The 15,481-nt window shown below is 36.3% G+C and overlaps 2 protein-coding genes across 7 annotated transcripts in view; one reads left to right on the forward strand and one right to left on the reverse strand.

Annotated features, from left to right (window-relative positions):
- MACROD2 (mono-ADP ribosylhydrolase 2) overlaps positions 1-15,481 on the forward strand; it is a 2,305,220-nt gene that overhangs the window by 336,365 nt on the left and 1,953,374 nt on the right. The gene's annotated exons all lie outside the window — the stretch shown is intronic.
- Positions 1,131-14,879, reverse strand: FLRT3 (fibronectin leucine rich transmembrane protein 3). Of its 4 annotated transcripts, XM_061435632.1 has the most exons (4): positions 14,547-14,879; positions 12,580-12,717; positions 5,688-6,430; positions 1,131-4,674 (listed from the first exon to the last, which is right to left on the reverse strand). In XM_061435632.1, exon 4 carries the CDS (start codon positions 4,629-4,631, stop codon positions 2,682-2,684), a length of 1,950 nt encoding a protein of 649 aa, XP_061291616.1. In that variant the 5' UTR covers positions 4,632-4,674; positions 5,688-6,430; positions 12,580-12,717; positions 14,547-14,879; the 3' UTR covers positions 1,131-2,681. The 4 variants fall into 4 exon arrangements, with proteins under 4 accessions (XP_061291616.1, XP_061291615.1, XP_061291614.1 ...); XM_061435631.1 differs by lacking the exon at positions 12,580-12,717 and having other exon boundaries at positions 6,230-6,430; XM_061435630.1 differs by lacking the exon at positions 12,580-12,717.

Here is a 15,481-nt window from a genome sequence, read left to right on the forward strand (position 1 = left end):
CAAAACACATATTCAGTTCAGTTCAGTCGCTCAGTCGTGTCCGAATCTTTGCGACCCCCATGCACTGCAGCATGCCAGGCTTTCCTGTCCATCACCAGCTCTTGGAGCTTGCTCAAACTCACGTCCATTGAGTCGGTGATGCCATCCATCCATCTCATCCTCTGTCGTCCCCTTTTCCTCCTACCTTCAATCTTTTCCAGCACTGGAGAATGGAATGGCAAACCACTTCAGTATTCTTGCCTTGAGAACCCCATGAACAGTATGAAAAGGCAAAAAAATGCATATATACATAGAACACATAAATTTTTCTGTGCTCATGAAAGGTATACTAACTAGAAAACAGTTCTTGGCTTTTGGCTTTTTATAAACTCACAGGTTTATAGGGACTTCATGGAACCATCCAGCTTTGCCCTGACTTCTGACAGAACTGTAGCTAGACTACTCAAAACCCCTTAAAGCAAAATCAAACTTCCTTCAGATAATGTTCATTGTATTCAATGTTAATCACATTTTCTTTGCTAGGTTATTCCTAGAAAACAGCTACCCTTCTTAACAGTAAGTCAAAGGAGAAAGAATTGAGATACATTTGAAGATGGCAAATGGATACTGAATGAGGCTTTATGGGCAGCTGGGGATAATTCTTCGCAGAGTAGTAGGGGCAGTGATACCTGGCAAAATACATGGGAACACATGGCTCTCTGTGCTCGACCATCACAGTGTGTCTTATGTGTTGTTGACCATTGTACCGTTTCCAAGCCCTTCGTCTCATTTAGTCCTTACAACAGCCCTGAGAGGTGGGTGGTATTAACAGTCCCAGTATATAGACAGTATAGACAAGGGCACTAAGCTAAGGAGAGTAAGTGGTTTCTTTTTACTTACCTAGTAAGTGGCGATCTGAGATTTTTGGATCCTCTGGTGCCAACTCGTACTACCAAAAAGCTATTTTAAAAAATAACATTTTTCAAAAACCACCTTAAAGTATCAGCCAGGACAACAGCAGCAGTGTGCAAAGACCGAAAGGTTACAAAAGCACTTCTGAAGTTTTCTGTAAGAGTGTTCAACAGACTGTTAGGATATTTGTTTATGCATGAAACACTGAAGTAAAATGATACACAAGCTCAAGATACTGCTATTTTTTTTATTGGTAGCCAACATTTATTTTTTTTTTTGCCTAGAAAAATACATGGGGATATTTAGGACTACTGTGCTGGGCAATTTGCTACTTTAGTGATAGGAACATAATCTTGAAAAAGCAAACACGATTATTTTGTACTTTTTTTTGTTTTATTCAGCAATAAGACCACAATTTTTCATATTTAAGGAAGTATGAAAAATTTGTCGAGTTTTAAAAGCTGAATACATGTAGCGTTGGATCAAGGCACATACAAGACTGGCCAAAGGGCGTACAATGCACTTTGGTTTTTTGTTGGGAAAAAAAAAAGTTATGGCAACGGAAAAGTGATGAGGTTTTAAACAAGTCATAGCTCACAATTCAGTAGGAAGCTGGAAAAAAATGTTACAAGTTCATTACATAGTATCTGGAAAACTGTGACAGTAATGGGCAGTATTCTTGATCATTGTGAAAGTAAATCGAACATTTATGTGCAGTGTTAAAACATTTCACATAAACCAGATCTAAATTTGATTTCCAGTATTTATTTTTCTTTTAAATTCTCACTTATTTAAAGTACTACTTTCTCTTCACTGTTGAGGGGAATTGCTTGTAGTTAGACTACTCTTAAAATGCATTTAAGCTTTTTAACTTCCTTTATGATAAAAACATTGTAAACACTAACAAATGTGTCTTTAAAGTTGACATTTCAAAAATCAAGATAGTATAGGCAAAACCAAAATGGAATTGATACTTGTGTTTGTTACGCTATGTGAGTCTAAGTTTTCATGTTTTTTCCTAAGTACAAGTTTCCCCCACTTGGAAGCACGCTTACATTATTGTTTTTGTGAAGTCCTTTATTATCAAAGCTTTGTTAACAATGGCATTAATAACAGCAGACTTCACCCTCCTTTTATGCCAACTGATGTATTCAGTTCAGAAGATAATGTTTACTTTCTTAAGGAGGTCTAATTTACTTAGCATAAAAATGGAGCTATGCAGCAAGTCTGATATTGCCCATTACTTCACATATTTTGATTACTGAATACCACTGGAATACAAATTTAATAGTTGGAACATTATTTCATAACTACTTTTTGAAATTTAATTTTTCTCATTCAGCCAGTTTTTTTTTTTTTTAACATTTTATTAATACCAAAGTGAAAAATGGCCTGTGCTTATACTACAAGGATCTCATGTGAATGCAGTCCTGATTGTTCAACACAGCAAGAAAATTCACTTTCACAGTCAACAAGTCATCTTACTCAGTAGAACACAAAGTAAATGGTTTATAACTTCAATATTTGCAAGGAAAATACAGTACAAATTACTAAAAAATACTAAAATATAGAATTGTGTTCAGGCATCTCCACTACATCAATCGCAGCAGTAACCTGAAATTTGAAACTTTTAATAAAAAGTTCTTAAATATAAATTATATGGCAAATGTACAGTACATTGCTTTTTCTCAGTCTCTTTTTCCAGTGTTTTGCAGTAGAACAGGGTTCCTACCATCACCTCCCTTAGGTTTAAAAAAACCAAAACATGGTCTGCTGCACGTCCTCCAGCATCATGAGTGTGAGTGATCTGAGTCTGGAATACCGCTGTCTCTATAGCTTCGGTTACTACTGCTTTCACTGTGATTGTTTTTGTACAGATTCATCCCATTAGGAGGAAATATGGTGTGTATTACAAATTCTTCCTTTGAGATGGGTTCATTGCTTATTGGTAACATCTGAAAAGAAGTCTCCCTGATTTCCAGGATGGAGTTGTCCTTCTTGGTGCCAGCTTCCGCATAGTCGTCCTTTCTTCTCCTCCCTTTGCTGTACGCACAGTTCCGTGAGAAGAGGGATCCATTCCTATGAACGTACCAGCACACCAAAGCGAGCAGGGCGATGGTCACCAGGGCCACAGCCCCGCCAATGATGGCAGCCAGTGGCAAATTGGGGTTTTTGTAAGGTTCTTTCTCTTGCTCTCGATTAAGGGTGGTTGTAGGGTTGTACATTCGAAGGGGTGCAGTTTCAGTCTCAATACAAACAGGAGTTTCATCGAATAGATAGAGGTTACTGGTTTCCATGGGAACCATGCAGACTCGATAGGGTGAATCAGGCTCCAGGGCTGTGACCAAGTATTCGCTGCGTTCTCCTGTTACAATTGTTTCAGTTATAGATCCAAACGCTGGGCTGTGGTCCAGTTTGAGCCAGCTGAGTCTTAAAGCCGTCATAGGTAGGACAAGTTTCCAAGAGATATGAATTGTGTCAGAGGTGACAGATTTCACAGTAATGGTAATTGTTTTTCTTGATGGAATCCCTGTGGTTCGCTGATCCTTAGTGAGTTTAGGGTTCTTCGTGTCTGGTTGTTTGGTCACAGGAGCTGGCCACTGTCCTTGAGCAGGATGCACTGTATTGGGCGTCCCGGTGGTTATCTGAATGGTGCTTACAACCGGGTTGTCCTTACAATCAAATAGTTCTGCATTGAGGTCCTTGATAGCCATCCCTCGAACCTTTTCTGGGGCTTGGCACATGAGCCCACGCACATTGACCTTCACAGGTAGTGATTGTAACCAGTCACGTACCCATTTCATCTTGCACCCGCAATACCAGGGATTGTTCCGAAGAATCAATTGTGTTATATTGTCCAAATCATCAAAGATACCCTGAGGTAAATTACTTAGGTTATTATTGGACATATCAAGTCGATACAGCTGCCTCAGATAAGAAAAAGCATTTGGGGGCACCCTATTGATATGGTTATCTTGAAGATAAAGCTTCCTCAGGTTTGTGCCTGGAAGGTTTACTGGTGCAGCAGTCAGGGAATTCCGTACCAGTGAGAGTTCTGTTAAGTTGACTAGGTTGAAGAAAACTTTATCACCTAATCCATGGTTGTTCAGCAGGTTTCCATCCAAAACCAGGCGTTTTAGGCTAGTGAGACCTTGAAGAGATGGTGATGAGATGGTGGATATACGATTATCATCCAAGCGGAGCTCTTCTATAGTCCTGGGCAAACCCCAGGGGATTGTGCTAAGGTGATTACGAGACAGGAAAAGCAGCCGGAGATAGTTACTGTCTCTGAATGCCCCCTCTTCAATGCTAACAGCTGAGACAGAGTTATCATCTAAATGTAATTCTTCCAGATAGGGAATTTTTGAAAGTGAATCATAAGTGATGGTTCTTATGTTATTTTCTTGCAGATGTAACTCTTTGACGTACTTTGGTAGATTGGTAGGAAATTCATCTAAACTGTTGTGATATAGGTATATTCTTTCTACTTTCAGCAAGTTTTTCAAATCTGATGGAATCCCAGCATTATTTATTTGGTTGTTCTGAAGGTAGAGAGTTGTAGCATCCTCTGGTATTCCTGTTGGAATGGATGTCAGAAAGCGATCATTACAGTAAATGAAACCGGCATCGCAGCGGCACACAGATGGACAGGGTTTAGCCATAACTGATAGCGGTGCCACCTGGAGGAACAGCCCAATTTTAGTCCCAATGAGGAAGATGCTCCAGGCTGGGCTGATCATGGTCAGCAGTGTTGAGGTCTTTACACAAGGTAGTTTCAGAGCCCTAAAGTGGGGTGAGTTTAAAAAAAAAAGGCAACAGAAAACCGTCAGACCAGTATACTTAAAATAGAATTCAAAATAGACGTGAACATTGAAACATCTAATAATCACTTTTATTAGTTAATTTTTTTCTTGCATGCTGAGGGTTTTTTTTTTTTTTTTTTGCATGCTAGCTAGCCATGAACATAATCATACAATATTTTTACCTTAAATATTTCTGGTATTAGAAGTATTTTGTCCCAAATCTATTTGACTTTGAAAGTTTAATATAGTTTTATTGAATGTTTTAAAGCATTCTCATAGCACTTTATGTCAATTTTGTGACCATTGGCCAAGCTAGTCTGATTTCTAATTTTTCCTTAATATTCATAATGAATTGACACATAGGAATATGATTTGTTATATTTAAAGATAATAATGTTACTATTCTTAAAAACCAAAATTTTATATCTGCTTTTTACATGGTAGACTGTACAAGTATAGAAATGTGTAGTAAAAAAAATCTACTCTCATACTATTCAGGAATAGTTACACACTTCTGGAGATCCTGAATCCCAGTTAAGTCAATTGCTTGCTTTGATTATTGATGTTATTTTTCTTTGATTATTAATATTACACATTGTGAGATAGGCATTTCCAGCACAAAAATAAGAAGGAATTGTTTTCATTTACTTTGGGGAAGGAAAGATTTGTATAGCTAATACATCTATCTTATCTAAGTGGAAAATTCCATTTCATGTTAAATTCTTTTTTTCCTATTTTACTGTATGTTTTGTAGTACATAGTTAAATGGGTTTATGAACATCTTTCATTATATTCTAGCTCATAACATGTTTTCACAATGTATTTATCTTTCTTCAAGTTCTAATCTAAAATATGATTCACATTTCTCCATGGGTGGAGAATTATAGATTTATACTTATCTAGTATGTAATATAATTTCTTCTACACCTTTAGGTATTAGTTAGCCTTTATAATTTCAGGCATGAAAAGAAAAGACTTTAATATTTTTCCTACCTTATTGAACGATGTGAGTAAATTTTGCGTGAGTGAAAATCCAATGCACATATATTATTTTCCTGGTGAGGGGCTGGGACTTATAAACTCTTGTTTAGTCCTTGGAAATGTTCTTCACTGTTTATTCTATGCCGCACACACCTCCAGATCAGGCTTGCTGTTGTCAATGAACATTCCAGCTGTGGTTCAGCATGGTGGGCAAGCTCATTAAAGTAGGGACCAGAAACAATTCAGTTTCCTGTTACTGTGTAGAACACATGGTTTCCTATTTTTTTTTCCTTTCTTATAGAGTTTCTGTGTGAAGGTTCCTTTTGTGTAGCTTAATTCCCTTAGTGGAAATTGCTCTCTTTGAAATTCTTATTGGCTCTTCTGTGCAATGTGGTCAGAGATAGTAACTTCAGATCCTCATGAAGAAAGCCATTCATGATGCTAACGCCTGTACAGTAATAGGTTTTTCAGGCAGTTACCCCCCACCTTTATTCCCATCCAGGATTATCCAAGTATAAACTTTGTACAGTAGCTACATCCTGAGGTATGATTACCTGCTGTGAAATAGCTATTTCCAGCTTTTGCTTCTTGCTGCTTTCTCAGAATATCTGGTGCAGTCACAGGTTATGCAAGAACAGGTATTCTTTCAAGAGGTAAAGAAAACTTAATTCAAATATTCTTCATGGGAAAAATGGAAGCATACTAGATTTCCTTTATATTTCTGTTCCTTGAAATACACTGGACCTGAGCATCTCCTGTGAAAGTAAAATGTTTTAATCAGCTATTAACAAAGAACTTTAACATACTAGAGACATTTCCTAGAAATTTAGCTTCAATTCTTTCTTTAGGCAACATCTTTCATCATAGTAGTTGTTGAAAAGGGATAAGATGACCTCTTTCTCTTTTATTTCCCATTTTTCTATATAAATAAAGTGGGAGCCAAAGTTGAGTTTGTCACAAAATAATTTCAGTTGTGAACTGACTGCTAGTATGACTTTGAATTAAACACAGAAGCAAAGCTTTATGCAAAAGACAATAAGCCTCTTCTATGGATTTTGAATTCAGGTCAGGCCAATCTTTAAAATTTCTCTTTTATATCTTATATAAAATGATAAAGTGTGCAAAAAAAAGAAAATAAGTACATGAAAGAGGTAAGCAAAGCCACAACTAGGATTGTTTTTAATGAAATGCCATAACTTTTTAGATATTTCTGAACATAGTTTTACAAAGTCATATAGCCTACAATTTAAAGAGTTGAAAAGGGTTAGAAGTTTTCTTTTGATTTGCTCAGTGTCTTGTTTAATTCTTCCTACAGGCCTCAATTTTCCCTGTTGTGGAATATGGGCACTACCACCTTCCTCCTTAGAACTATTTCTAAAGGCTAATTGATGATCTTGAAACTCCAGTTACTCAGGTATTCTTGGCCAAAGGCAGTGTAGAAGTTCAAGTCATAACATTTTTTGAGAAGAATACAATTTTTAACAAAGTAAACTTGAGAAACTGTATTTGGAACAGAAAGGACACTATTTCAGTCTGTCTCCTTGTAATGACCATTAGGAAAGCATATCAAAACCTGACAAGGCATTTCTCTCAAGGTGCAAACAAGAACGTGTCAGTTTCCAAAGATTATCTTTTTAACTTCTGAAAGAGGCTTACAGCTTGACCAAAGAGACTCATGAGTTTAAGGATGGCTGCTTTGTCCATTATCTAATATGCATGAAGATTTTGGGGGGTGAACAGGGGAGGTGGGTAATTTCAGTATCTGTTATGTAAAGTTACCTACTCAGGGACTTTCTATACAAGTAAGGTACATTAGGGTATCATGGAAATATTTGACCCTAAAAGTAGAAGCGATTTGTTTCTCCCTCAGTAATTACCTTGCATCCAACAAGGATAGCATCTGTTCCAGAATTCAAACAGTACTCAAAGTGAATTTTAAATAAGGCCAAGATTTGTGTTTCTGGCTCTCATTAAAAATTCGGATTCTTTTAATTTGTCACCAGATATCAAGACTATCATAGACTGAACTAACAGAAGGATACTGAAAAAAATTACAGATACATTTAATTTATTATTTAGGAAACGTGAAGTAGAAATAGCAGTTAGCAGATGGATAAAGTAGTCTCTAGTGAGCATTGCAAAGTGCCCACAGAGGAAAGTTTAAGTGATGTATTGCTTAATGTGAGGTTTTACAAGTAATGCCTTTAGGGCTTTGCTCATTATTGTTGAATTTCAGTGGAGTATTTTCTTGAACTCTTGCTTTCTTGGTAAGTGAAAATGGAAAACCAAGTTGTGAAATTAATAATTACAATGTTATTTTAAAAAGTATCTTCTGTCAAATGTTTTCTAAGCTTGAAAATTATTCAACATATAAAACAATTTGGTAAATTTAAGAAAAAAATTTAAAGCAATTTAGGAAACAGTTACTTTTGTTAAATTGCATTAAAAACTAATTAAAACCATTATAAAAATCGCACAGAGAACCTGCTTAAACGGTTGCCAGTAGGCAGGCATTTCTCCTACCCCAGGACACACTTTAAAGTTGAGAAGATGAATCTGATGAATGGAAGTTAAAAGTTGTTGGTCAGCCTAGAGTATGTACAAGGTGATGATCATAATAAGCAGAGATAAAGCTGGTAGCTGAAGTGTAAAGTTTTTACCAATTCAAAATCTAATATGTATTGGTTTTTACATTTCAAACCAGAGAAAGAAAAAATATTCTACACTGGTATGAAAAGGAAGATTAATTTATTTTTGTTTGTTTAGTTTTACAAGTGTGAAACTGCTTCCTCTGCTCTATTTGATGTGCAAACTCACATGGCCATGAATACAATGGCGGTAATAACGTGGGATTAACAGAAAGCCGAAAATCTCATTCAGTTCTTGGAAAATGCCGTTCTCTTCTCCCCAGATTGCATTAAAACAAAAGGCAAAAATACAAAACATATTTCTCTGGAGAGGATACTCGTTCAAAAATGAAGATTCCTTCACAAGTTCCTACTCCCTTTACTCAAACAGTCCAATGCATGCGTGATTTTGTTTCATATTTTATATCTTCTCTTGCCTTTTTATATTTAAAAACTATAGTGCTAAAGAGATTTGTTTTATTTTGCATATTAGAGGCTGTAGTGGTCTTTCCATCTGAAATAAGCAGCTCTGCTCCCATGTTTAGACTTCCCTCTTTCTGAGCTGGCTCTACGTATTCATGCATATAGAGACATTGTAGTTGAATGTGACTGAGGAAAAAAAAAATGACCCCCGCTGGCATGAACACTGTGGCCAGGTTTCCACAGCGTCGACTTCAGAGGCTTTATGTCTGCATAGGCTTGAAAGAGGCCATTACTTCTGAACAAAAAGGAATCGATCTTTTAGAAAAATATTGTTAATGGGGTAACTTGGGGGAAAGCATAAATGGAGCCCTGGTTACTTAAAGGAATGTTTAAAGTTAAAAAAAAATCATATCATTACTTAAGTATATAGCATTTAGAACTGCAGCAAAAAGAAAAACATAATCACCGTACTGGTAAATTAAACTTATAATATGGATCTTCCTATCAATTTCTTTTTATAAATTAAAAAAATATGGATTTTTAAAAATGCATTTATAATGTAATCACATCTATGAAAGGTCACCGATTTCCATGATACACTTAAAAGACGTATGTAAATAGATAAGGATGCTGTCATTTTGAGATATTTTAAGAAAACTAATATAATTGAACAAGTTGTATCTGAATAGAATACTGGTATTTATAGTCAAGAACATGAGGCAGTCTATATGTTTATATGATTCCTTCTCTGTTACTATTTTGGAGGTGGGAATGTTTGAGATGGAAAGGCATTTGATATTTCTTATGTTTTGATCATTTAGATTAAGATTATACGTTGATAGTGCTAACTTCCTAAATCCTTTATTTGTCCCTTTGATTTAAATTGATTTTTGATATGAAATCATTGCTCTAAAATAAAATCTTAAATTGAGTAGAGAGTTTGGGGATTTTAGTTTGTTTTTAATGATTTGCCTCATATCATGGTCTCTAAACTATCTGGGGACTTTTAAATATATTAAATTTAAAAGTGGAAAAGTATGTAGAACTTTTAATCGAAGTTAACTGCATTATTTTGAGTAAAACCTTGAGACTGAAGAAAATACATGATTCCTCAAATTTATGCAAGTCTGTGAATATTTCTGGGTACTGGAATTTATACAATCATAATTTAAAGTATTAGGAAAGTAATTTATTTATGAAGGCTTAAACTGCTACTAGAAAGCTCTACAAAATGATCAACCTCTGAATGTTAAGTCTTTGCAACGACAAATAGTATTTCAAATAACCTATGTGTATGGTTAAACTGAAAAACTGGAGTATATCAGATTAGTTGGTAGTGACAGCAAAATGCTTTCTAAGCAGCCTGTCTGGTAGTTAAATTTTCCACGATCATCAGATTTCAGGAAAGTTCCAATTCTTTTGTTTAATGCCAGGCAAGCAGAAGGACCTCTAACTCTCCTCTTGAGAGTCATGAAGTCTGAAGGGTTTGCTGAGAGGGAGGGAAGCAAGTGTGCCTTTCCTTACTTGGTTTTATCCAGACTATTTTCTAGCCTAGAAGATTTGTTTCTTTTATGCAAATAAGGGATGAAAGTTCTAAAACAAAGGATTTTCACTTTCTCCTTTTGTGTTACAGGTTCTTTTCCCCAATAGGTTTGTGATAAATGAATCTAATTCTGCTTCATTTATTTTGGCTTGTAAAGTTAAATCAAGCATCCTTAAAACAAAAAGGGAAACTGGGATGTTATCTTTCATCATAGTGAAGCCTGTTTCTTTACATGATATTAAGCCAAACTAAATAAGTTAGAGAACCATGGCTTGTAAGAATGAATAAGAGATTAATTTAGAGGTTGGTAAAGGTGAGCAGTTGAGAGCTTGGGGCAGGGAACAAGCTTTACGTTTGCATTGACTTTTAGGCAATTGCAATTAAAATTACGCTTATCCTTGTTAAACTGCAAACATTTTCCTACTGTGAGCCTGATATTCCTTCTTCAGTGTGGTGAGTACAATTTGCTTGATATGCTTTAAGTTTCTAATAGTCAAGTTTCCATACTCTAGTACAACAAATATTTAGGTCTGCTGTGTGCCATGCACTGAGCTGGAAAATGATAACATCCATAATCATAAAAAACATCCTTTTTTTTTTTTCATGTCAGAGTTGCGTATTGCTGATTTAAACCATTAAAGAGGACGAAAATCATCAGCACATAAACTGATCAATCCACAGTTCAGTGGTGCACTTTAAAAATGGGGTTTAACCAAATGTGGTCTCTGGGTTTTCTTTTCAAAGTTGCCACGGTAACTTGTGCACGTGAAAAGTGAAAGAATAAAGAACAAAAGCTGTCATTGTCTCATCAGAGCAATTTCTCCTTTCTTGCATTTAAGCAGACTAATACCTGGAGAGAGCTTTTTATGCATTCCTGACACTTGATTTGGGGGGCTAGGAAAGAGATTATGCGTATGTTAAACAAATGCAACTTTAGCTGCTGCTTAAATTACAGTTTTGTTCTTTTTTTACTTAAAATCTGTTTTCTCTAGCTCTCTTGTCAACAGACATCAAAGTCCTGAAACCAGCTCTCCTATGCAATATAAACATGGCTTTCAATTTGTTTTTTTAATGTGATGTTTTACCAAAGTCAGTGATGTTGATCTGCATCCTGAAACTGGAAAATGCTTTCTGAAATGTATATTTCTGTTTTGGTTTTTAAGAGGCAGAAGGCTTTTTCCAGGAGACATCTACAGACTATCTCTTAGTTAGAAATTTGTTTGTTGACTTGTGATAAATTTTTGAAATGGTGGAATGTTAGAAAGAGTTGACAAAAGGTCCTTTTTATGTTCTGAAGAGAAAACTGCACTTTGGAGAATTAATACTGCTGAGAGATTTACTGTAGAGTTTTTGCCCGCTGGGGGGTGGTACACTCTACCAGAACACAGCTTTCAGAAGCCGCAAGTCAGATGTTGGCTGCTGCCGGCCACTTTTCCTCTGGTTTAATTACAACAAAGCCTCCCGTTGAGAACAGTGAAGGCCTCGGGGGCACAAGGTGGGGGTGGGAGGGAAGAGGGAGTGAGGGGAAAGAAGGGGAGAAATTACAACCTTTGAAAAATTTATTGAATCTTATTTCCCTCGTTGGCTTCATTTATGCTGGCCTTCATTTGACTTTCAGCAATTAGTTATAATGCTATTACAATGAACTGATTGAATAAAAGAATATTTAAGGGAGTTTATTCAGAATTTTTAAGTTAGTCTTGGATCTTGGCATTAAACACATTCTTTGTTGTGTAGCCCACCCACCTTAAAAATAGGGGGAAAAGTTAACCACTGAAATGGCTAGTTTTAAACCTTTTTTTTTTTTTTTCTGGATGATCAGATTTAATCTAATACTGGTATGAACATTGGCATATCAAGAATAAAAACATAAAGAAGAAACATTCATATAATATTAATACAAGGCAAGTCCTCTGCTACTGATTTTTGTTGGGTTTAAAATTGTTCAAAATAATCCAGAAAGAGGAGGAAGCCTTAGGGTATGTGGCCAAGAAAAGCAGAGACAAATCTGTCTGCAGTACACTTGTGTGTTTAAAGCTGATAATTGTATTTTTCATCTGGAGACACTGAGTGTTCATTAGGGTCTTGTGTCCCTAGGCAAGAGATGCTGAATGTAATTGGAGTTTCTATTTGATTGGGCAATATAGGCTAGAGAAGAAACTGGGGTAAAGATAATTAATAGCTTGCTAACAAAGTCTGACAGCCACAAGATTTCAACCAAATTTATTTCACACCGCTTCATTTAGCTCTGAAAAAGTTTTGATAGAATTGGAGGCTCCTTAATTAACACTTGGAAGCAAAAGAAACATACCTTCTATTTTACTGCCACGTTCAGTTATGACAAATTTTCTTACTGTTTTTCTTCTTTTTGAAAAAACTTTACTTGCTGCCCAGTTATATATTTCACAGATGTTAATGTTTAGGAAGTGTTTAATTGGGCATTCTGAACCTAAACATAATCGATTTAAAATGCGGGGGCGGGGGGGGGATGAAAAGCCCAATTAATAACATAGTATTATACAGCACAATTAATAACTGATAATTAGTATTATACAGTATTATATACAATATTAATGAATTCATTATGTTTATTCATTCAATAATATCTTTGCTGAATCTTGGGTTTGATGTATTTTTGGCAGCATTCTATTTAAAAAAGAAATTAGACGTGATTTTCCTGTTTAAATACATGCAATCATGTTTTTGTAACCCTGTTTTTTTATTTCAGGCTAATTAATATATCTAGATATGTGTGTGTGTGTACATTGTATACACACATATATCTGCAAACTAAGTGGCGTATCTCTGATTTAATCTTACAGATTAAAACCTGGCATGTTATTATTAATATTGGTAGTAGCGGTAACATTAATATTTTGTAGTACTTTTAAAAGGTTAATTTCTTTCTTTCCTCATTTCAAAAGAGATGGGTATCAGTCATCTGTGACTCTGAGGTCCTGTCTGAAAACAAATTCATTCTTTCTGTTTATGCTGGTTAGGATATTCCTGTGTGACTGGGGATAAATGAAAGGCATAGCCTCAGCCTATGCACTATGATAGTGTCTTTATTCATATTGTTTCCCTAATGAGGGAACATACGTGTGCATTTTAGAGCGGATCGATTTATTAAGAAAATTTAAAATAGCTAGTTGTTAAAACCGTTAGAGAATTTGGTTCTATAATTGGCACATATCAAGGCTTTTTTTTCCTTTTTCATTCTCAGGAAGTAAATAACAATCAAACCCCCAGATGTTGAGAAAATATAGGCCTGTTGCACTCTTTATTTCTATTCAACCATTTTGTTTCAGATCTAATTCACTGAAAAAAATTTTTTTTGAGTAGATACATTTAGGTAGTTTTTGAAAGCTTTGTGGTATGAAATATTTCTTTCAATGTAAGATTTTCCTATTATAAGTTGCAAGTGAATGGATACTCTTGAGTATCCCACTTGATGAGGCTCTACTCATTTTTCCCCCTGCCACCCTGAAATCCCTGCATACATCAGGCTTAGCTTCCAGGCTGAGCTTTGTTAGTTTTTCTGAGTAGACTTTGCCAATTACTATGCTAGTCACATACCACATTTGCCCGAGCAATGGATTTTGGCGTTCTGCTGGAGAGGGGATATGGTTGGTAAGAGAGTTTCCCCTTCCTCTGAGTTGAATTCACTAGTTGAGATTTGCAAGCCTGGAATGCTTGAAGCAGCTCTGGCAGGATAGCAGTGCAAGCTTTAAAATCTAGGTGTAGCTGTTAATCCTTGCAGAGGCACATAAGTCTTCAGGAGTAGCTGGGTTAGCTGTGAGCAAGATGTATGCTTTTCATGTACTGCGTACTCGTGGGCTGAGGGATTATTGATTTTCTTTCACAGTTATAAAAACAGCAATTGGTGATCATACCACACATACAGTACACGCCAAGTTAGCTAGACCTTTCGCTTTCCTCTCTGAAAAAAATCTGCCTTGTGTTCTTTAACATTTAACTTTCCAACTTATCATTTTCCATAAGCCTCTTTTCAAATAGCAACTACACGAGACATGAGATAGCCATTTATCATTATTTTTCTTTCTTTAATGAAAGAAAGGTTTCAAGAAACTTCTTGCATTTGGCTGTTACAGTCCAATTTTTCCTTGCTGGCTTGCATGCACACACACTGCTCGTCCTGGTGACAGAGCAAACGTTCGTATCTGGATGCCTCATGATACCAAGCCATTCTTTTCTAGAGAGTAAAACCGAGCAAACTTTCTGGGACCAATCATAAGGAAAAACATGGGAAACACTTACCAGGAAGACGAGAAAAAGCAATCCCATATATCCTGCTGCTCTAGCTGTAATTCCACTGCCTGGGAACTGGAGTAATAACCCTCCCCCTCTGCCCAGCTCGGAATCCAGTCCACACAAAGCCCACGGCAGCTGCAGGCTGAGCCGGTCCGTTCGGATCACTCCTCCACTGAGGAGCAAGTGGGGGCCAGCATTTCAGTTTGCTGCACAGCCCACCTCCAAGTCTGAAGTTAAAGCTTCACCTCGCAGTGGTTGAAGAAGGGGGTGATGTCATAGATGGGCAGGACTTCGCTGAGCTCGCGCTCAGTGAGGTAACTCGGGGATCAGACAGATGAGCTTTGCCGACGCTAGAGGGGGTGAGAGCAGCCAGAATGAGGCGCTTGGCCTGGTGGGGCTGGGATGCCACTGGTTGGTAGGTGGCCGTTTGGGATTGCAGCCTCTGCTGAAGTTGACTAGAGCAGGGTGGTGGTAGCAAGCTTATGAAAAATGCAAGACTGCTAGAAGATTATGTGTTACAGTAGAAAGACACGGGTTATTTTTATTTCCAAGCTGTCTGTGTTAGAAAGGAGTTAAGCAAAATCATATTTTCATTGTTGACTAGTTATAATAATGTTATCAATGTGAAGGCTAGTAGCCCCAACAGTGAATATTTATTCAACAAATGAATAGAAAGCAGGTTCAAATAAATAACTGATTGATTTAAGGGAAGGAAACAGGAATTCCACAAGGGTAAAAGAAAAAAAAGATAACTAGTTTTTTTTTTTCCCCTGGAAGTAATGAGTAAGTTATTGTTTGTATGTGTTGGTTTTAGAAAGTGAAATTATTTTTCATATACTCCCCAAATTATTTGTACATCTCTTTAGAGCCTAGTAGATAGATTTTTCATATTTAAAGGGACTCTTCCTAAACTAAAAAGGTTTTGAAAAATTAAATAGAGT

This window comes from Bos javanicus, chromosome 13, assembly GCF_032452875.1.
Source record: "Bos javanicus breed banteng chromosome 13, ARS-OSU_banteng_1.0, whole genome shotgun sequence".
Lineage (NCBI taxonomy): Eukaryota > Metazoa > Chordata > Mammalia > Artiodactyla > Bovidae > Bos > Bos javanicus.

Coding starts and splice junctions, on each gene's coding strand:
- FLRT3 (XM_061435634.1), bottom strand. CDS start 4,631: ATGATCAGCCCAGCCTGGAGCATCTTCCTCATTGGGACTAAAATTGGG.